This window comes from Rhopalosiphum maidis, chromosome 4, assembly GCF_003676215.2.
Source record: "Rhopalosiphum maidis isolate BTI-1 chromosome 4, ASM367621v3, whole genome shotgun sequence".
NCBI classification, from domain to species: domain Eukaryota; kingdom Metazoa; phylum Arthropoda; class Insecta; order Hemiptera; family Aphididae; genus Rhopalosiphum; species Rhopalosiphum maidis.
The window spans coordinates 33,546,768-33,570,717 of NC_040880.1; the positions used below are offsets into that span (position 1 = coordinate 33,546,768).

A 23,950-nucleotide genomic window follows, 5' to 3' on the forward strand; every position below is an offset into this window, starting at 1 on the left:
ATTGATCTACCCGCATCAGCAAAATAATATAACTTCACGTGCGTGTGCGTATTATATATATATATACCGCCGACGATGCAGGTTTTTATTATATTATTATCATAGACCTTTGTATTATAATATATACTGCAGGTGCTTACCTAGGTATAGGAATGGTAAAAATATTCTGAGGATCCACAGATGCAGAATTTTTTTTTTTTAAACACCGAAAGGCGAGTGTATACCTCACGGCTTTTGATTTGCATAATAATATTGTATAGGTTGATGTAGATATAGTAGGTATATTGTCAAGTGCAGTTGTCGTTACTTGTATTATATCATATGCACCTATACCTTTAGGTATACTGAAAACGACCGTTCGCGGTATACTTTAGATATAGTAATTATTATTGCAATTACATCAATTTAACATACTGCGCGTTGTACAACACACATATAAGATAACCTGATTACAGATAGCAAAATAAAGACAAACGAAACTGATCGATTGTTTGTTACGGTGGCCTTTTACATCAACTCCAACTATAATCGAGAAAATAAAAATTATATTCCTCCCTATATATTATAGTCTACGATTACGTTTTCAAAAAATCAAAGTATCTATAGTTTTTTTGAGCACTTTTTTCACCGTATCTCTCTGTCGTTATTAGGTTTCTTTTATGGTTTTTGTTCATTTCGAAATCTATTAAAAACTAAAACAATATTTTCTAGGTATATATTATATATATAACATGTATTTTTACTTGATAGTTGGTTTAAGTACAGTTTCGAATGTAGATAGCTGTTGAAGTCACTAGAAAAAAAAATGTATTTGATAATATTATAACATTCATCATATTATCTTATTCTATAAGTATTTCAAACAATACGATACCAAAATTACATTTTTTTTTGAGAAATGATTAGTAAACTCGAATCATTTGTGTAAGTAAATATGTATTATCTAGTTATTGCACTTATTTGTACCATTTTAAAAGATATTATATTCCACTTGAAATCGATTTCAGCGTTTCATTGAATTTGAATGATTTTCCTGTATAAATAATTATATGTCTATACGACTGCCATGTAAAGTCAACAATTTATTTATTATTATTATTATGGACCGTGTGCGACGAGATCGATTTGGTTTATAACCAAAACATTAATTGTAATATTGTATTTATTTTGTATAAACATATACGTTACCTACATTACCTACGCAATCAATTTGTAGGTCTAAAATGCATACAAAAAAATGACGAATGAAACTATTTAGAACACAAAAATGTGCATATCGATATAGATATACCGATAACTTTATATAATAGGTATATATAGAAACTGAAATACATATACACATGTTATGAATATGGTTGTTTTTGGCAGCAGATTAGAATATGTTTGCATCCATAATATATTACTATACAGTATATACGAACGTAGATATAATGATGTATAACCTAATATTTCGGCTTTTTTTTTATTCGTTCCCCGTAGTCTCGTGGACGGAGGTTATTGGGCTTTTGGACTTTCCCACCCAAAGAATATATTACGTTGTGTGTGTACACTAAATGCAATCGCCTTATCCAACTGTAGGTACGTTATAATATATGTTGCAGCAGCACGTAATCGTACGGCCGATCGACGTTTTCACTGGTCGGAGCGCAGTCAGAACTGAAGGTCTGAAACGAAACGATTGAAAAACGAGATTATACTATTATAGAGCGTGTATACATGATGTAGGTATCTATACATATATATATATATGTACACGAGCATAACATATTTTAAGTACCTACGCGTTTTCCACGTTCGTTTTAGGCGTTTTTAGTCGAACAGCGATTGTGTTCTGCGTTTGGCTTTTACATTAATCCTTGGCTGTCAATTGAACGGCACAAACGACGTAAAAAAAACCAGTTTTTCCCTATATACGCATATTGGTATTGAACGACCGTCGCACATAATATTATTATATGTTTTCCCCATTTTCTCATGCAACGAGGCGCGCGGTTGCCGGTTCTTAGGACGCTGCAGCGGCTTGTCGTTATATTATATATAGCTCTTATATATATATATATATATATATATATATACGTATGCAGGTACCTCCTATTTACTTTGAACGTGTTAGGTATTATATAAGTGTCTTAAAACCATAGCACTATTATTTAGTTGTGACTTGTGGGGGAGGGGAATAATACCTTCCGACGACGACTCATCCAGTCCGATTCTATTTGGGGTCACCGAAGTCGGTATATAGATGTACATAAGATGTATATACCTATTATATACCTGCCTATACATATCTATATATATATAATAAATATACATATATACCTCGGATAACTTGCACAATTATAGGCACACACACTTATGTGTTTGAAACGCCGCCTTGGCCGAAACAGGTAAATACAGGTACTTATATATATAAAATATTCGCCTGTATAGGCTCGAATGGGATTTGACCAATCGATGGCGAACCGGTCTACGCTAAGCGACAAACGCACCGCCTCATTTTCAAAATGGTCGTCGTCATGGTCCCGGTTTTCATGTACATATAATAATAATAGAAATAGTAATAATAATATTATGTTATATTTATATATATATAGGCCTCGCGTATCTGCTTGTGCGCGTATCGCGCGCGCGCCGACGTTCATTCCGCCGGCGCCGCCACCGCCGAGTTTTTTAATTGAATATCATTAAACGTAAACGGAATGTCATCAATTCCTTTCTATTTTTTTTTTGTACATTCATATACCTGTCCACCGCCCGAACACGCGCGATTTAGATGGCTATACGACCGCGATATGGCACACGTATCTATAATAATATATATATATATATGTACACAGCCGTACAGGTGATATACGCCTATATAGGCTATATATATATATATATATACACACATAATATTGTGCATATACAACAGCCATCGTAGAGAAGATGATGGGCAGGGTATGTGTAATTGACCGACATTCGACGATCACACGACACGCCTATTATCGTGTCGTTTTTCCCGTACCCGAGTTAAATATATAGATAATAATAAGTGAACTATTACTATACATATCGTGTTATATAATATATATGAAAACTACGAGACGATCCATCGGCAGACAAACCGCGCGTAATGGCGGTAGCTATACAATATAATATATATATATATTTAAGTTAGAAATATAATAATATAATAGGTTGAATATGCCGTCGCCGTACCTAGCACAGGACATGTCCATAAATGTAATTTTTACTGATGTATTTTCGTTACCTTCGTTATATATTATTACGAACGAATACCGTCGGGCAAACTCACCGGTGTTCACCCAGAGCTACTACTGTGTGTAAATAAAAACTATATAATATAATAACTAATTATAGTATTATGCTTAATTTATTCGCAGTCCTCTTGCCCTCTTAGAAAAATATGTTATCATATGCTATACAATTACAATACATCGTCGAAATTTACACGATAGAATAATATCTATAACAATAAAGCCTAAATATCAGCGATTTTTTTTTTTTAGCTCGTATACGGTTATCCAACTAAATAGATAAGTTACCTATGTGTAAAAGTATGGTTTATTTAGGATTTTACGAACAAATATTTATTATTTTTTTTTTTTTAAACGTGGTCCGACTTTAAATTGAGAACTCGCATGTAAGTAAACGCATTTGGCTCGACAAATTTTATCACCTGTCGCAGCTGAACCCGTACTAACAAATTATTTTCCTCGTTATTTTTTTTATTGAACAATTCGTATTATATTAAAAAAAAAAATTTATACGCGTATATAGTATGTGATTATTTTATATATTGGTTGTAATATAAATTTGACGCGGTAAAAAAATAAAGAATTATTATTATGCTATTATGGATCCGGTTCGGCTATGTATTTTAACTGTTGTATTGTGCAATATACATAATGTTTATTATATTAATTTAAAACTCATTGCAGTATCGACGATGTTTGAGTTGGTTAAATGTTTAAGATCTATCTAACGTAGATTATATACTTGGAAAACTGATAACACTTGAGGATTGCTAACTTCAACCTTTCTACTTATTCGTGTCGGATTAATTTATAGTGTAATATAATAATTTTTATTTTTAATGTTTGTTTGTACTCCAATTTATTAGTACAAATCGGCCACACGCAAGACACATTAAACGTAGTATTTTAATATATGATTAATAAGAAACTTATAAAAACATATTGTCTTAATAACACTACAGGTACAATGGGTAACGTAGAATGTATAGATATATATCACGTACCTATATGTGTATATAATATATTACTTATTTCTTGTAAGTAAAATACAATTGGTTACGATGCACCCGTGCAGTCTCTGGCGATGTGCTTAAATATACATTTGGTGCTGCGGTTTGATATTTGTTTTGAAGTTTATACGTAACTAACTTATATACCTAGTTATATCGCATTTATTTTCAAGTAAGTAGTATGGTAACGTAACATACGCCGTATTTGATATTTCTTGTTTACTTGTTTAAATATCATGCAAATTTTAAGTATTTAGACAGTAGCATCTCTCTCTCTCTCCTTCTCCCTATATCTGTCTGTCTGTCTACCTGTCTCTCTCTCTCTTTCTCACACACACACACAACACCATGAAAGTAGCAAATTAAATAAAAAATTAAACTCAAATTACGTAAATTACAATAGGAATGCGTTTAATCTCATGGGGAAATATTAAAAAATACTATGTAATTATAATATTATATCCTTTTAGAATTTTGTTGATCAGAATAATCTGAAACGCTTAAAATTATACATTTTAATAATCTGCTGTGAGATAAGGCTACAAATTTAAATCATTACAATATTATGTTCTATATGTTCTGTAATCGTGTATTCATGATATACGCATGTTGTTATACATGTACAGTTACCAAAGATATTAGATAGTATAGATAGGACATTAGCTGCACTATATTGTTGAATTTTCCTGTATTATATTATACTTGTAATGTAATATAGTGAGATATTTACATTTAATCAGATAATAATATATAATAGTCAGTACTAAAAAAAAATTATAATCCATTCAACGTCTTTGAAAGTAGACGTTGAAATATGGTCGATAAGCAGGTGTATTTAGCAATAGGATAAGCATAGGTATATTGGATTAGAACGACCAAACAGAATCGTATAAGTATCGCAGAACCCAGAAAAAAATTGCAATATCGCATAACGGCTATTTTGCTATTGCGTTTAAAAGATAATGTTAATAAAGGTGGTACTATATATATTGCAATATTAGACCTTAAAGTTTCTCTAAAATTAATAATCAGTCATACAATTTTGTTTGTTATGCCTAATCATTATTATTATTATTATTATTATTATTAACGATAAAACAAATTTTTTTTCGTAGTATACTATAATAATTTGTATTAGGTATATATAATATATAATCAAAAACAGGATTTATAGCGTTGTAATAGATTATTTTTTTTTGTACAAGTGAATTTAGAAAATTCGTGGATCAAATCAGTCGAAAACAATCCTGAAATTGTACACTGCATATACATATAATATAAAACATAATATTATGACGTGCAGTGTGTGCGTGTGTGCTGTTACAGTGCATAGGTACACAATATACATATCTGGTGTCTAAATATTAAATAGGTCGTATATAACGAACAGTGCAGTATTACAATTTCGTATGTGCGCTCTGATTTTATTTCTGGAAATTCTAGTTTGTCGCTGCCGAGCTCATATTATATATTATATGCATATTTAATGCAATACACTTTTCGTTGCACACGACACGCAGACCGCCATCGTCGTCGCTTATTATAATATAATTTATGTTTTTAATTTTTTATTATTATTACTGTGGCTATTGTGAGTAACAACGTCACCATTCGTTATGTTCACAGGGTTGGAAAGGATCGCTGAAGAGTTAATGGGAAGAAGAAAATGGCACCAGTATCAAGACATTTTGGCGAAAAATTATTTACTGGAAGAGGAATTGATGGATCGGAGAGAATGGGTTCCCGTCAAAACGTGTAATTCGTGTGATGTGAACACAGACCTGAGTATAGCGGATCACTCACCTGCAGAACTGGTAAATAATGCAAATTTATAAATCTAAAATATATCATTTTTTGGCACCGAGCAATGGTGAAATTTTTAATTTTAGTTTGTGTGTGTTGTGGGGGGGGGTAGTGAGGTAGCTATACTTTATATTTTTAAAAGTCTACAAAATTGGCATTTAAACACATTATTCATTTACATTGGTATGAAATTGAATAATATATAGTTATTGCTATTACAAACAGTATGATAATTTTAGTAACAATTTCGCAATTTAAGATACAGTACGTGAAAAAAAAATGTGTTTGTTCTAATTATTGACAATAAATATAGGGTATAATAATATTATACAAAACTAAGTTTGTGTGCAGTATATTATTATACACATCGTCAGTTTCCAGCGTCATCTATAATAGATGTGTATGTTTTGTGGCAATCAAGGCCGTGATAAGTGTTTATTTTTTGTTTTGGTTTTAAAGTGCGATTGTTAAATCGGACTCCTTAGGATGTTTTGAGTTTCATATAAATATTTTCGTATTGGATTTTAATTCAAACGTAAGACAACTAGAGGAATTCCAGTATCATTGTAGGTTTTCGGATATGCCTAATCCTCAATAACCAGCATAGTAACCAATTTTAATTTTTGTGAAAATGCCAACATCCACGAACAGAGTATACTTATAGGCGATCGACATAATAAATACAATTTTCTCATTATTTAGATTAAATTTACCTACTAATGAATATTTTAAATTATTTTACGTGCACAAAATTACCACAATTTATCTATATGAAAATTGGCAATAATTGGTAATGAAAGCAAACACACAGCGCACTGCATGCTGTGACACTTTTTACTTAAATATTTAATAACCACGTTTAGCAAGTATTTAAATAAGTTTAATACATATTAATGCATTTTTATTCATCATTTTAAACCAGTGTCTATTGATCATAGTCTTTTGACACATTACCATTTACTACCTTAACTAGTAAGTGTAATGTGTAAATTTATGACTGTTAGCAGTAACTATTATTATACATTATTTACAGTGGCGGCTCGTGTGTATGTGCACAAGTGCACGTGCACTACCTACCTAAACTCAAGAAAAATTGAAAACAAATCATAATAATACAACTAAGTACCTGTAATGTAATAAGAATTATTTTCAAAATATAAAAATATAAATTCAGAGTATTATGAAAATAATAATATTATAATATTATGTATTTATGTTTAATATTTGGATTGGGTTATTTCGACTGCTAAATGGCTGTCCGCGACGGAACGGTATCGGCGTGTATTATTATAGTAGTGCAGTTGTGCACACAATCATTGTGCACATTTGTACAGTGTAAAAATTGAAGCAAGTCGATACACGCAGCCCGCGTTGTAATGGAGTTGGTGTGCACATTTGTTTGTGTGCACATAACCAATTAAATTATTTTCAGCGAATTATTTTCGACGTCGCCGCGTCGCTGAGCGTCGGCATCGGCATTATTATGTTATTATAGTTTATTTTTACTCTCATTAATTTATTATATTATTTCGATTATCAGCTGATAATATTAGCTAGTCGATCATTATCGGAAATTCAAAACATTATTAATCGTGACCATCGTGTTTCTGTTTATTATCGACGACCGACATTAACGTATATTAATATATTATTACTCGTGTATTTGTTTTCAATTTTTAAAATGAACTCAGTACAGCAATTAATACTGCAATGTAATTTTTCATCAATCTCGTTGGAGAAAAAGATGGAAATAAAAAATAAAGGTAGGCCTACTCCAGATTTAAATATTAAACAAATTACTAAATGTAAAACGAGAGATTATGTAAGACAATTTAAAAATGATATATATAAAACTAATGACTGGATTTGTGGTTGTTCAGAAACAAATCGTTTGTATTGTTTTCCCTGTCTACTTTTTGGTCAAAAATCTAATGATGCCGCTTGGGTAAAGAATGGAATAAACGATTTAATTCATTTAACTTCTAAAATCAAAACACACGAAAAATCAATGACACACATAAATTCTCAATTAAATTTAAAACTATTAGGGAAACAAGACATAAGACAACAACTTTCTAGTGCATATCGGTTGAATATCAAACAATACAATGAAAAAATAAGTCATAATCGTTATATATTGAATAAAATCATAAATTGTATTAAATTTTGTGGAGCATTTGAGCTTGCACTCCGAGGTCACGATGAAAAATCAAATTCAGAGAATCCCGGCGTATTTCGAGGTCTTATAAACTTTAGTTCAGAGTTAGATTCGGTACTAAAATGTCATATTGAGAACTCTTCGGTATTTAAAGGTTTATCCAAATCAATCCAAAATGATTTACTAGAATGTTGTTTAGCTGTATGTCAACAAAGAATTAAAAATGAAATAAAACAAGCAGAATATATTTCTGTAATGGCTGACGAAACAACTGACGTATCTGCTCAGTTTCAATTGTCAATAATATTTAGATATTTACTATCGGATGGAACACCAGTAGAAAGATTTTGGGGATTTTTCAATCCTACTGGACACGATGCGAAATCGTTGTCTGAATGTATAATATTTAATTTGGAAAAAGTCCTAGAGTCACCAGATATGTTAATTTGTCAGAGTTACGACGGCGCAAACGTGATGAGTGGACGTCTCAATGGTGTACAAAAAATAATAAACAATAGCTATAAAAATGCACATTTCATACATTGTTATGCTCATCAGCTTAATTTAATTTTAATTCAAGCAACTTCACAAAATCGTGAGATAAGAATTTTTTTTTCAAACCTAACTGATATAACCAATTTTTTTTCCAACAGTCCGCAGCGGGTTACGGTTTTAGATAAAATTGTTAAACACAGAGTTCCTCGATCATCTAATACTAGATGGAATTTTAAAAGTCGAATAGTAAATACTGTGTATGAGAATCTTGAGTCGTTAATTGAATGTATGAAAGAAATTGAATCAACATTCAATCAAACCATAGCAATTAATCAAGCTGGAGCTTTGCATCGGATGTTAATTGACGATAGATTTATATTTTGGTTAAGAGTGTTTCATTCTTTAATGCCTCATGTTGATATTTTATATAATCAACTACAAAAACCAACTATGGATCCTGTAGAACTTTCAAAGGCAATTTTTCGGTTCGAAGAAAATATATTAAAAGAAAGACAGAATATTGATAACATCTTTGAAACTTCTCAAAATCATCCAACGAAAAAACGAAAACATGATGATACTATTGAAACAAGAAAAATCGCTGCAAAAGAAGTATGTGACATTTTTATTGTCAACGTTAAAGAACGGTTTGATTATAAAAACCACTTAAATGCTTCGCACCTATTTTTATCTACCAAATTTCTTATGTACGAAAATAACTTCCCAGGTGACCATTTTAATAAAACAATTGAAGCATATCCTTTTTTGGATGTTACTAAACTTAAAACTGAACTACAACTGTTCTACAAAAGAACCGATTTCCGTGATATCAATTCATTAGTTCATTTATTGAAATTTATAATTGAAAATAATTTAATACATATATTTTCTGAAAGCTACAAACTTTTAAAAATAATTTCAACTATTCCAATGACTACAGCTGAAGCCGAAAGGTCGTTTTCTACATTGAAACGTATTAAAACATTTTTGAGAAATTCAATGACAGAAGATCGACTTACAGCACTAGCTATGTTATCGATCGAAAAACGGATGATCAACAACATTCCAAACTTCAACGAAGAAGTAATAAACAGATTTGCAGAAAAAAAAGAGAGGAGAATCGATTTAACATATAAATATGTACCTGAAATATAATAATTTGTATCTACTTTGTCATAGTTTTTTACTTGAAAATGTATTATTACTATTATTATTATTATGTATTTACTATTATTATAGGTACTTGACACTTGTAAAAATAGGTATAAGCAAAAGAAAAAGTAATTTGTAAATAACTAAAATTTGTAAACAATATTATTTAATACAATTTATAATATATATATATATATATATATATTATATTGGTTATATTTTTTTTGGATGTGCACTACTTCATTAAAAACCCACGAGCCGCCACTGATTATTTATTTAAAATGTTGTATAGTTGTAAATGATTATATACTTAATATGGGTGGCGGCTTATCGTTTATCTTTGACCTATGTGCTGTAGTATAAGTCCAACTATTTAGTACCGAAAATTTAAATATGAGTAAAAATGGCAATAAACTTACATAAATCATTGTTAATACAGCTAGGTAATGTACTTTAAAAAATATTTGACGTAATACTGTTTTACCAAATAATAGGTTATAATTTTTTTTCCGTTTTTCGTTTTAGAACTATTGCTATGTACCTACCTATACAGAATTAGTTTCAATTATTATTAATTTTCGTATAATTATTATAGAGTAATCCGTGTGCAATAGGAGTTATATTATAACTATCGTTTTTATTTCTATTTATACAATTTTACACCCCTAGAAATATGTCTGCCATATACGTCAGGGCGAATACAAAACTGATACGGCGTAAAATATACTGTTTATTACGTAATATGTTATGTATATATGTATATATGAGTACAATTTGTACACCAAAGCGTAATTTAAACTATAATATGTATACGCGTGTGTGTGTGTACAACAGTTAAATACTATACCTAATTTTTAATTCGCTGCTGTAATTAAGAACAATGTACTATCATCATGCTTGCGGCGTATATATTGAAATATTATTGTTGTAGTGTAACTGCAACGCGTGTGGAAGCTCGCGAAGTTTTTCAGTGGGACATTTACCTTTTAAACGGCTGCATTCCGCATATATATATATATTATATACGTATAATAGGTATATACACGATCGAGTCCACTTGTCATCGTTCCCAAATGACCTACATTTCGCGTGGCCGTCATATGTATACTTACCATTTTATTCATTTGCTTTTAACCTCTGATAGGAGGTTAGGTGCTCCCGAGAAATTATTAATATTCATGGTCGTTTTTTTTTTTTTTTTTATTCATAAATCGTAAAACACCGGAATAATGTGTAACAAAAGAAAACGTTTCGCGGTCTTTTTTTTGCATAAATTGTGTAGGTAGCCATATGCATATATAATAATAATAATATTATACCAAACGCGTGTACCGACAATCGGATACCGTGTTAAAGAAAAATCACGCGTTCATTCGTACGGTTTGTATTATCTGAACTAAAAAAACTCGCGTTTGCATTGCACGTTTGTAGTCGTAAACACTAAATAAATACACAAGTATAGTTTATTGAACGACCACCGCGACCATAATATAATACATTTATTATTATATACTTAACTACACGCCGCGAGTAGTCGTGGATGTAGCGGAGTGCAGACTGTATTTATATAGCACGAAAGTGATAATAATATACAAATAAAGCGAATTACTAAAAATAATTACAGAAGCATATAACACAAATTAAAAGTTATTGTTAAGTATATTCTATGCTACTGTACTATATACATATACGTAGTATTATGTTTAAGTACTAAAGTACGTACCTATGCGATTCTCTTTTCAGAGTATACCGCACACAATATTTATTAAATGTGCAAGTACGCACAATAGTCTGAATCGTATACCAAAGCTCAACCCAATTAAATCACGATAGACATTGTCAAACTGTGTGTAATCTATACAGTGTCCGACGTATGTATTTACATTGTTTTTAAAGTTTTTTTAGCGACGGTTTTGATTTTTTTTTTTTTTATATCAAAACATTATATTGTCAGGTGTTATAATATTATTGGCTATGCGATTTGCGGCTATTATAATATACGACAAAATATTTATTGGATTGCGGAATAGTTTATAATTATTATGTTCAACATTATCTGATGCATTTGAGCCATTCAATGGAAGTAGTTTAATTTAACTTTGATGCACGAATATATTGTCCATGTTATATATGTGTTTGTATAAGCTCTGTTTCGGTGTGTATAGAGATCATAATGCCGAAAGCGTAATGCACATTTTATACGGTATGATTTATCAACGTACTATTTGGTTCATATTGATAATATTAATACGTGAAGTATTCAATTAATAAACTTATTTGAATGATCGAAAATCACTGAGCCGTAACTTATACGTATTATACCGACAAGTATGCAAATGCAGTAGGTAATCTAAAAGAAATACAGTGCAGGTATATACTTCAATTTATTATTATTATCAAATATAATTATTGATTTAAATGTACTCGTGTTCGTTTATACATTATAAAATACACTTAAATATTAAATTCAATATTGTACTAAATGTGCCAATGATTTTAAACATGACTTGTTAAAAGCGAAAGTAATGAAAACATAATATTAAGTATGTAAAAATTATGAAAATTGTAATTATTAAGGAAAACATGATAATTAATGCATAATATTAAAGCGAGTGTAGGAACTACTAGGGTATGGGTATTTCAATCTATAATATAATCATACTTACCTGTATAATAATCTACTTATTAATTATTATATTATTTATGTAACGTATTACATAGGTAGTAGGTACAGGTACGAACTTCGCTTAAAATTCGTGTAATAACTACATTATTGTGTCTAAGCATATAACAGTTAATAATTGATAATTTCCTATAAATAACATGTCTTAATATTAATCGGACGGCTTATTTTGTGCTGGACACGCCACTGCAGGCTGGGTATATTTTTATAGTTAGACATACATTTATTGCAAAAGAATTACATTATTTAATCATATTAATAAAACTACTGAAAAATATTTCATTTAAACTTAATAGTTTATTAAAATCGGTAAACCTTTTAGTTCATTTTTTAACTACCAATGTATTTTAATCTATATCAGGTTTATAAATCTGATTAAACAATATAAACGTGAATAATTTATAAAACGTATAAGAAATGTACGCCGTTACATCTAACTTGATAAAATATAAATCAATGATACAATATTTAGCGAAATAATGTTTTTTTATATATATATACAATAATTTGATAGATACACCGTCGTAATTGCGCAAATCATCAAAGAAAAAAAAACGATTTGACATTTCAAGAATTTTTTTATTATCGAGATTTATTTCAATATCATGTTACATTCATTTTACTATTTCAAGAATATAAATTGATTTATAATACAATTATTGTTAAATAATTACTTTTGGAGAGCACATAAAAAAATAATTATAGAGTTTATTGGGTTTCAAATAAACTGCAGGTATTATTATTATTTCAACGAAAATTACCTTTATGTGCACGTTATACTTATTATTTGAATAAAAAAAAAAATTGAAACTGATTAAATTGTTGTATAATGTATATCATACGAATATGATCTAGTTTTATCGGCATAAATTATTATTTTTATATATAGTGAAGTCGACATAGACCAATATTGGAGGCCGTTATATATGTTAACATTCTTAACTATATTACAATAATTATCACAGTTAAGTGTCACACCAACTGCAGCTGCATCAACGGATGCAACAGGATCCTTCGAGTTCAACGGCATATTTGTGCATAGATCTTAACGTGCAGCTATCGAGATTTGTCATGTAGAATATCTTATATTCTAAACTTTTGGCCGTTACTATCATGGAGGTATTTCGTGACTCGTTGAAAAAGCTTGCTTGTGCGCCATAATATCGTTTATTCCTGAAACAATATGCTATTATTATCACGAGCAGGTATCTGCATCTGATCGCCCGATTTGGCGTTTTTTATAATAGTATATTATATTTATATGCGGTTTTGCAGTATTATTTTTATCATTTATCGTTATTATTGCACACGTATGTACCGCGTGATGCGGAGTCATTTATATAAAATATACTATATTTTAATCGATTCGCTTTATCACGATAAAAACCAATCGGCGGACAGTTTCACCGGATTCATTTTAGACTCTTATCATACGCGTCGAAGGTCTACAGTAAAAACTGTCCAGTTTTTTTTTGTAATGACTGCAGTGTATAATGTATCCTAGGAATTTTGTAGTACCACGAAGAGGTATTGCTTTCCTGGAGCATTTAAACCTCCCCAACCTCTCAGTATATATGTTAGGAATTCTAAGCATGCAGGAGTAAAATAATATTGTTATCCTGATTATAGGAAAATTGCAGTTGAAAATCTGTGCTAGGCGATTTATGAACGGTAGGTATAATGCTGTAAAATACATTGCAGCCAGTGTATAATACTATAATGTATATGCTACTTGCCTAAAAATTATTTTGATCTCGCCACTCGAAAAATCTAGCTCTTTTCGACGTACGGTCGTTAGTTTAAAACAAAGGTATTTTGTAAATTATTTCATTCGACGGGGTCTTTTTTAACGAGATCTCTACAAAACGCATGCAATATAATATATATTATTTAGGCGGTTACCAAATTAAAAGTAACTAAAAAATAGAATACCTGTATTTATCTATCGCTTACATAATCGCTACGCCATAATTTGTTACTATATTGTCGATATCAATTTGTTTTCCTTTTCTGTTATGCGGCTTCCTTAAACAACGATCACGACGTAATAGTTTGAATATCTCTTGTCTATAATGAATACTAATCCAACGGTACGGGAATCATGTTTATCGCATTTTTTTATATTGTTGTCAACACGCACTAAAACTTCTATGTACAGTCTTAGTTTTGTACTCACGAAGTTAATGACTTATCTCTTATGGTCAGCACTGTTAATAGTTATCGTAAGGTACCATTGCATTCGTTTATCGATTAACATCCGCGTCATTCAGACTTCATCGATAATATTACGTTAATCCCGCGGGGCGGTTCGTATTTATATAATACAAAACTGCGAATTCAGCGCGTATGAAGTGATAGGAAAAAAAAATGGCAAATAATTATTTAACACATAAACAATACAATTAGTTAATTTAATCAAGTAATACAGTTTCTTCCAAAAGTGTGGGTACACCGGCATTTCGACTATAGTGTTTTATAAACGAGTGAATTTTCATATGTTATATGCGTAACAAATACAACATTGTGTACTTAAAAATTATGTGCCGTGTTCGCAGGAGCCATCGTCTGAAACGGGAAGCTTGAGCGGCGGCAGTCGCAGCGCAGAGAGTCCGGAACCGGAACCGGGCAGGCGGTCGTCCTCCACACCGCCGACGGCGGCATCAGAGCCGTGTTGCGCCGATGACCGGTCGCCGCCACCACCGCCGCCACTGCTGTCGCTGCCCAACCCCACAGCCGCCGCTGCCGCCGCCGCAATGGCCGCGGTCGCGTCACTGAACAACTCGTCGTCATCATCGTCCACGACAACGATGACACCGGCTGGCGGGCTACCGTCGCCCAGCGCGTTGGAGGCCGCGGCCGCCGGCCTACCGAAATGGCTTTTGGCCGCCGCCACGCTGAGGCTGCAGGAGACGACGGCCGCTGCAGCGGCGGCAGCAGCCGCAGCCGCGGCCGCGACATCGGCGGCCACCGGATGCAAGTCGCCTCCCGCCCACCGTCACCATCAACAGCAGCAGCAGCAACAGCAACAGCAACAGCAACAGCAACAACAACACCAGTCGCTTGATCAACCGCTTGATCTCAGCGCTAAGAGCAACAACAACAACAACAACGTCAGCGGTTCGGGCGGCAACGCTTCGTCGTCATCCGCGTCGTCCACGCCGTCGTGCCCGAGCTCGTCGTCTACGCCGTCGTCCGAGCTGAAAAACGTGCCCGCCACCGTAGCGGCCGCCGTCGCCATCAACCCGTTCACGTCAGATCTCATCGCCACGGACATGGTGAACCAGCTGCGCGACCTGTTACCGAGCACGTCCACGTTCCTACCGCACCAAACGCTCAACGTGCCCATGGTGACCACCAACAACCGGAACGCGTTTAAGTGAGTAACCGTGTTAACCTTAAAACCGGTGTTCAGTGTTATGTAATATTGTCTTGTCGTGTTTATTTTTACACACGATTGATTATTATATACTGATCAACTCCCGCAGACTCAAAGTCCACAATTAATATAGTGTACTCGTGTCAGTTCGGTTTCATTTCCGTTTCCGTAGGTGTATGTTACGTGTGTATACGCATTATTGATATGCATTTTCGTTATGTTTCATGTCACGGATAGGAAGCAACGCATAAAAAATAGAGTAGACCATCTCGCAGGTTATTTTCCTCGATAAGGTTCTTAAAAAACTTTTCAAAACAATTCGTTACAGCTGGTATTGCAATCGCGTATTTGTCGACTGACTTTTTCCGTTCGATCGACTCGACAAGACGTGTTCCATTATTGTGATTTGCATCGACGTATTTACATACTGATGAAAAAATATAATTTATTCCGGCTGGCGATTATCGTGTGGCTACATATCGCAATTATTGCCGTTGTTGTTGTTAAACGGCACGCGGCCACACTTCGCAGTGGTTGTATGTAGGTGGTGTACATGTAAATGTGTACACTTTAAAAGTGATTTATGCCCGTAATAAGTATTTGTTTTGGTTTTACGAGTGCGTGAATGTGTAATGTGTGTGCTGTACACGGAGCGTGTGGCGTACACATGTCCGATTTAGTTGGCGAGATGCGTTTTTAAAATATGTACGCGAACAGTTTGTCTATATTGTGCACGTTGCACACAAATCGAACCGTAGGCCAAATACCGCTGTCGGTATTACATAACTGCGTGCAATTATTATTAGGTTAACTCAATTTCGGCTTATCTCGATACAATATTTACATCTAATTCGTTTAGAACGTAGTCGGACGTTTCTATTTTATCTTTAAGCAACTACCTTCCCCCCCATATAGTACCCGCGGCGATACGCCTGTTAACGACGAGATAATTCGATATTGCGGCGGTTTAGTGAGCTTACACGGCGCACACGTCGTATATATTGTGTATAGGTAATATAAACACGAAGTGCGCGTTCACAGTCATCAACGTTTAATTACTAGTCCTATATAGACACTGCATGCAGGCAATGCTACCTGCTCAGTACTGGTTATTAAAATTCCTATGTATAATACCTACGTGCGTTTGTATTCTCGTCATTAAACCTTCGCGTTTGAACGTCACAATTTTTGTGCACAGTATTTAAAACGGTTTTAAAAGTGATTGTGGACGATTAGCAAAATAACGCGCTATAGCTGCGCAGGACGAAAAAGCTGTTATTTTACGCAGTGTGCTCGCGGCGTTATCATACGATCGCGTAACATTCAAATAGTAACACACTAATTTCTGATTTCTCGGCCTACCCCGCGAACGGATTTCTATGTTATAGTCGACCAAATCCAACTCCAACACTGCAATAACAGTTTATACCCATAAAATTATATATCTATATATATATTGCGCGTGAGTTGCACCAATCCCTCGTTAAAACCCAACGTTTTACTTTTGCAGGACGAGAACGGTGAAACAGCCAAGTCACATAGCCGGCCGGAAGACATACACGGAGGATGAGTTGCAAAAGGCGCTTCGGGACATCCAGAGCGGCAAGTTGGGCACGAGGCGGGCGGCCGTCATATATGGCATACCCAGGTCGACGTTGCGGAACAAGGTGTACAAGATGGCGCTGGAACGGGACAGCGGAAGCGTCGCCGGCGGTGCAGTGACCATTAGAGACGCGTCGGCCGGCGGGGACGACCCGTCCAACGGACAAGCGGCCGAGCTGTTGCCGTTGCTGGCTGAAGAAGACGACGACGAGGACAGGGAAACGACGTCCGTCGAAGACGAATGCACACACAGACCGGCGACGGACGGCAAGGACCTCCACCCCGCCGCACACCAACAACAACCGACGCCGCAGCACCGTGGCCAGCAGCCCAGGACGCCGTCGTCGTACATGACGGTCGAAGACTTGTTGCGGATCACGGCGGAACAACAGCAGCAGGCGGCCGTGGCCATGCCCAACGCCGAGACGCTCCGACTGTTCCTGCAACATTACGCCAACAACAAACTGCTGCAGAACAGACCGGAACCACATTACCGCGGGCGCGACGTACCGGTGGACGGTCGATCGCCATCACCACCGTCCACAGCCGCTGCCACCAGGTTTCCGCTGCCCATCACTGCGGACCTATGGCCGGCGGCTGCGGCGGCTGCAGCCGCGGCGGCGGCTTTAGATCCTCAACACATGGGAACGTATCTGACGCACTTGTTGTCCTCGTCGGTGACGGCCGCGTCGCCTACGGGCGGATTGGCCTCGCCGCACTTGCAATCGCATGGCAGCCCACCACCCCCACCGCCGCCACCACCCCCGCAGCAGCAACACATGTCAGCGGCTCACCACCAGCAAGAATTACTCAAAGATTTCACCGTCAAAGACTTGATGCGCAAGATACTGGACGAAGAACAACAGCAGCAGCTGCAGCACTTGCAGCAACAGTACAACAGCAAGCTGGTAGACCACAGACGGTGGTCGTCGAACGGTTGCAGTTCGTCTGAACCGATGGACACGGGTCGCAGCAACGACGACGACTCGAACCCGTCCAACGTCATCCTGAGAATACCATCGTACAAGCCAGTTCCCGGTAGCAAGGGTGGCGATTACGAGTCAGTGGCGTGTGCCCGGGACATCTTGTCTCCCGGGCGAGCCAACAGCGCACGGAGTGATTCGTCGTCGCCGCCGTCGTCTTCCGGTGGCGGTGTTGGTGGCAAACATCCGGTGAATTTGAGAGACGTGATCGCCAAGAGCATCACGCACAGATATCAATCCGATCCGCCGCTGCCACCGCCCATACCGGCCGTCGAGTCGTTCGCCCGGGCCTATCATCAGTACCAGCAACAACACCATCATCACCACCAACAACAACAGCAGCACCACCATCATCTGCAGCAACAGCAGCACGGAATACCCACTTCTTTCGGTACTGGCAACTCGGTCATCAGGAACCACAACAACAATAATTTGCAGCAGGACGACTGCCGTAAACGAGTGCCGACGCCCACCAACAAATCATCGTCGGTCATAACGCCTTCGTCCGCCGGCGCCGGGTTCCACACGGGCGGCTCTTCATCGTCGTCGTCCAACTCGGCGTCGGCTGCGGCGGCGGCGGCTGCGGCTGCGGCAGCGGCAGCGGCCGGTGGCAAGGGCACCAGGCCCAAGCGGGGTAAGTACAGAAACTACGACCGGGACAGCCTAGTGGAAGCTGTGCGAGCAGTGCAGCGTGGCGAAATGAGCGTGCACCGGGCCGGATCTTATTACGGAGTGCCGCACTCTACGCTCGAGTACAAGGTCAAGGAGAGACATCTGATGCGGCCCAGGAAACGGGAACCCAAGAACCCTCCGTCCTCGTCTTCAGTATCCGCGGCGGTTGCTGCCGACCACCATTCAGATCGAAAAAAGTCGTCGTCCGATCTGTCGTCATCGCCGTCGGTCGTCCGGCCGGCCGACAAGACCACTACCACCTCGTCGTCCTCGTCGTCTGCCACGCCGCCGGCCATAAAACTGCCCGCGCACGTCCAGTTCCCGGTGCAACAACAACCAACGTCGCTTCAGACGCCCAACGGGCTCAAGATGTTCGACGCCACAGGCCCAGTGGGCCCGTACCAGCCGTCGTTCCCGTTCTGGGCTCCGAGCCCGTTCCACGTGCCCATGGAGTTCCAGCGTAATCCGGTGACGTTCCCGCCGATGTCGATGATGCAGCGGATGCAGGCTGAGTCACGACTACACCACCACCAGGCCGCGGCCGTGGCTGCAGCGTCCATCGCCAGCTTGGGCAAAAACGCCCGCGAGGTAGCTGAAAACCTGTACGACGGAACGGACAACGGCAGCTTCCTGGACGGTATTATCAGGTCCAGTCTGGAGACGGGGCTCAAGTCGGCGGCTACCATGGCAGCTGTCCAAGCGGCTGCCAAGAACGCCATGAAGGGGGGTGGACGAGGTAGAGACGGCAGTGACGGCGACGACTGCAGTCCGAAAGGTTCGCCGCAAGTGACTGGTGCCGAAGATGACGGTGAAGACCATCAGGAGGACCGAGCAGCTACGCCACAGTCGTGCCAGGACTCGGCCGGGGACAGCGACGACGAGAAGTCACGGCTCGAGTCTCCAGACGGACAAGAACATGGCCGCCGTCAACGTCAACAGCGGCACGAAGATTCTGAACACGAAACAGTCGCCGACCGGGCGTCCACCGCTTCACCTGAACGCGCAACTGAAACCGAAAACGACGACGATGACATCGCCGACGCTGTCGTCTGAGGTAAAACCGTTGGTATGCATAACATATTAAAGATAAGCGTGTTTGAAAAAAAAATATTAAAAAAAAAGTAAAAAAAATTGGGAACAAATCGAATAATATAGTCGTCTTATGAGACAAATCGTGTGTGTAAATACATATAATATAATATATAATATTTATGGTGGTTCACAGAACTCTATTTCCGCCGACTAAAAGAAAATTATATGTATTATTATTATTATTATTATATTGTTATATAACAGAAGAATATTATGTGGTGTGATTTTTGTTTTGTTTTGTTTCGATTCAGGATTGAAAATGGAAACGATAGTTTAAAAAAATGTAATCGGCTAGTGCAATTTTTACGTAGTCTATGTTAAAAATTTAAATAATAATACATGCATGTATAACGCGCATTACCAAACTGCTGACGGTAATGAAAACAACCATGAATTGTTATTTCGCGGCGTCTTTGTGATAAAAAAAAAAATTGTTTATATTCGTTTACGTTGTGTTTTTCTTTAGTAATTTAAAAACAAAAAAAATCGCAAGATTTTTTTAAATCAAATTTTATTGCACTACCGTGTTTTAAAACTACGAATATTTTTGGTTTTAAACGTCCCATTTTATGTACAGTGTAAAAAATTTAATAATTTATTTTATTATTATAATATATATATATATATATATATATACATATATACACGATACTATTATATAAATCATTATTATTTGTAGGTATTATACTCGTATAGTGCGTCATATTGTATTGTATTGATTGATATCACGGTCTTACGTATACCTTTCGATATTATACCATAATATACGATATTTAATCTAAAATCAATGGTAATCGATACGCGGACTAGAGGGATGTGTGCATCTTATAATATAATACAATATACATTATACATGTATAAGAAAATCATGCATGAAAATGTTTGTGCCATAAAAATATTGATAGTATGTATAGCATATAATGTTATAATATGTGTACTGAAATATTTCATTGGTCGAGCCGTTCGCCCTTAACGGATGTTTATAATTGATTATATTTTCTAACCATGTGTTCCATACGAACAAACATTTAATTTATTAAGTTTTTTCGTTTTATATACCTAAGGAATTGTTTTTTTTTTTTTTATTCACTTCTATATTTGTATATATATATATATATATATATATATAAAAAAATGAATAATTTTTAAGACTATTATTTTGTATTATTGTTCCTTTTAAACGTATCGAGGAAAACGATGATTATATAAAATTAAAGAGCAAATATTAAAAAAAAAAAAAAAAAAAATGAAAAAAAAAATGTAAATATATTATTTTAGTGTTCGATTTATAATAATATTATCACGTGAAAGTCTGTAATTTTTTCTCGATTTTTAATATATATATATTTTTTTTTTTTAAAACTCTAATCATATCATTACGACATTAGGTACCTAGTTGTTTTTTTATATAATATATAATATATATAGGAAGGTTGTGCTTTGATTGTATTATGTACTCATTCAACCGCAATCAAACCTGTGTATAAGGGGAATGATAAAATCGATTTACATTCCATACAATGCGATTTATAGTATATATATAATAACTACTAAACTCAAATTTTTATCTCCAGTTCTCGTGACATTTTTTTTAAAGCCCAAAGACAGCAAAGCATTCCAAAATAAAATGTTTTTAAAAAATATATACGTACGTTTATGGCGAATGCCGTGTTCACTTGCATTTTATAATTTTCCAGGGGGGGAGTGGATATATATATAGAGAGATATGACAGAGCGTTACGGAACTTATGGAATTAATGTTGTATATTGTTATTGATATTTATGTGTAATCAAATAATTTGTGTTCATTAAAGAAAAAAACATATTTTTAAAATATAAGCTATAACTGTTTTATGGTCTTTATATTAAAATGCATTGTTGTACAGTGTTTTTTTCTTTTTTTTTTTTTTTTGTAATTATTTAAGTCTCAGACATCATGTGTAGTGCTAATGTAAAACTGTGTATTTCATATGATCAAAACAAAATATTTTTTCAATTATTTGTACCCTTACGTTTTTAGTTATTATTTTTTATTGAAATAATATCGTATATGATAATTATTATTACTGTCGAATTGTGTCATTCATTTTACTCTGTACAAAAATATTATTTTTAATAATAATACAAACTTCTTTGAGGTCAATTTTTGTACTAATAAAATCGTTCTTTTTTTATGATCGTACATACTATACATCATGTATCTATTATTTGCACCGTTGTCATCGCTGCATTATTTTTCAGGATCCACTTCTCTGTGCTCGTGTGTACTTCATAAATGGCCATCGGGAGGGTGACTATTCTGGATATTTGGCATCCAGAAACTTCACTAGCTCCCCTCCAATGGTATTCAATATATTATTTATAATTGTAGTCCAATATTATTGGACGGCCATGTAAATAGTGATCCATGCGTGGACTACTTTGCATTAAATAATGTTAAGCAAAAAATAATTCAATCAAGTGTCCACACCTATATGGTGCACTTTTACTTATATCCGCTAATATTCTTATATATCATGTACAGTGTACACATATTTTATAGTATTATTGTGAGTTACGATAGTCATTTGTATTATTCTTCTCTTCATATTGTGGAACACGTCGTGACATTGTTTGAAAGTTATCGTACCGGAACTTCGGTTACTTATGACTGATCGAAGCTATTAAAACATATAGATACTTAGCAGGTAAGTACAAACTTAGATATGAAGACCGCACAAAAATATTCTCGAAATATGCGATGACAGCTGTAAAGAACTCGACCACGTTACTACGTTAGTAACTAGTAAGTACCCAATAGACATATTTTTATACTCACACACGGATTTCCAGCGTGATTCACAATGCATGCTAATATCCCTTTTATTCAATAACAATGAATTTATTCAAAAACTAAAAGGTTATTTAGAGACTACATTTTCAAATACCCTCTTAAATTGTTTATACTATTTTAATTTTAAGGGTTGTCAAGCGAAATAATATTAGTTTTTCTAAGTTAAAACTATCTTTTTTCTTTGAAAATTGTTAAGAAGATAATAAGTAGATCGAAGTACTACAAAAATATTATGTTTTGATTATGAAATTAAAAGTCCTTAAAAGAAGTAAAAAATATATTTTTTTTTTCAAAAATGTCGTTTTTTAACAATGTACAATTATTTAAAAATGTTTTTTTCAAAAACATGATAGGAATTTTAAAATAACAAGTAATCTTTGATAATAGAATCGTCCTTTATTATGAAAATTATGCTATACTGGATTATTACGCAAACATTACACCTGAATTAAATATATTAAAATATAATCTAATCTCTCATGTTTTCCTCGAATAATTAGCCTTTTCGATTCTCTCTTTATATATATACAGGGTAATTATCAAGCATGTTCTCACTCACAGTTATTTTCTTTTAAAATGCATTTATTAAAATTCTGTTTTTTTTAAATTGTAAATATACACAGAGAAAATGTTTTTAAATTATTTAAATTATCTTATTACTTATATCGTACTCTAGCGATACAAATTCCTATTTATCAAATGAGACATCTTTTAATACATGCTTAAGAGATCTTAAGATTAGTTTAGAAAAAATATAAAATCGATGTAATATTAAATCTAATATTAATAATTATATTTTTACAGATTATAAATGTTGATAGAGTATTTACA

General features: G+C 35.0%; 1 protein-coding gene across 3 annotated transcripts in view; it reads left to right on the plus strand.

Moving 5' to 3' along the window:
- The window catches only part of LOC113550626 (mushroom body large-type Kenyon cell-specific protein 1-like), a 40,019-nt gene extending 18,611 nt beyond the window's left edge, over positions 1–21,408 (plus strand). For 2 of the 3 annotated variants that reach the window (XM_026952575.1, XM_026952577.1), the window contains exons 2-4: positions 5,897–6,084; positions 15,117–15,937; positions 17,448–21,408. In XM_026952575.1, the coding sequence (XP_026808376.1) occupies positions 5,897–6,084; positions 15,117–15,937; positions 17,448–20,247 (3,809 nt within the window). In that variant the 3' untranslated portion in view covers positions 20,248–21,408. The remainder of the gene's footprint in view (positions 1–5,896; positions 6,085–15,116; positions 15,938–17,447) is intronic. The other variant, XM_026952576.1, reaches the window with a different exon arrangement.
- Positions 21,409–23,950: the final 2,542 nt, after the last annotated feature.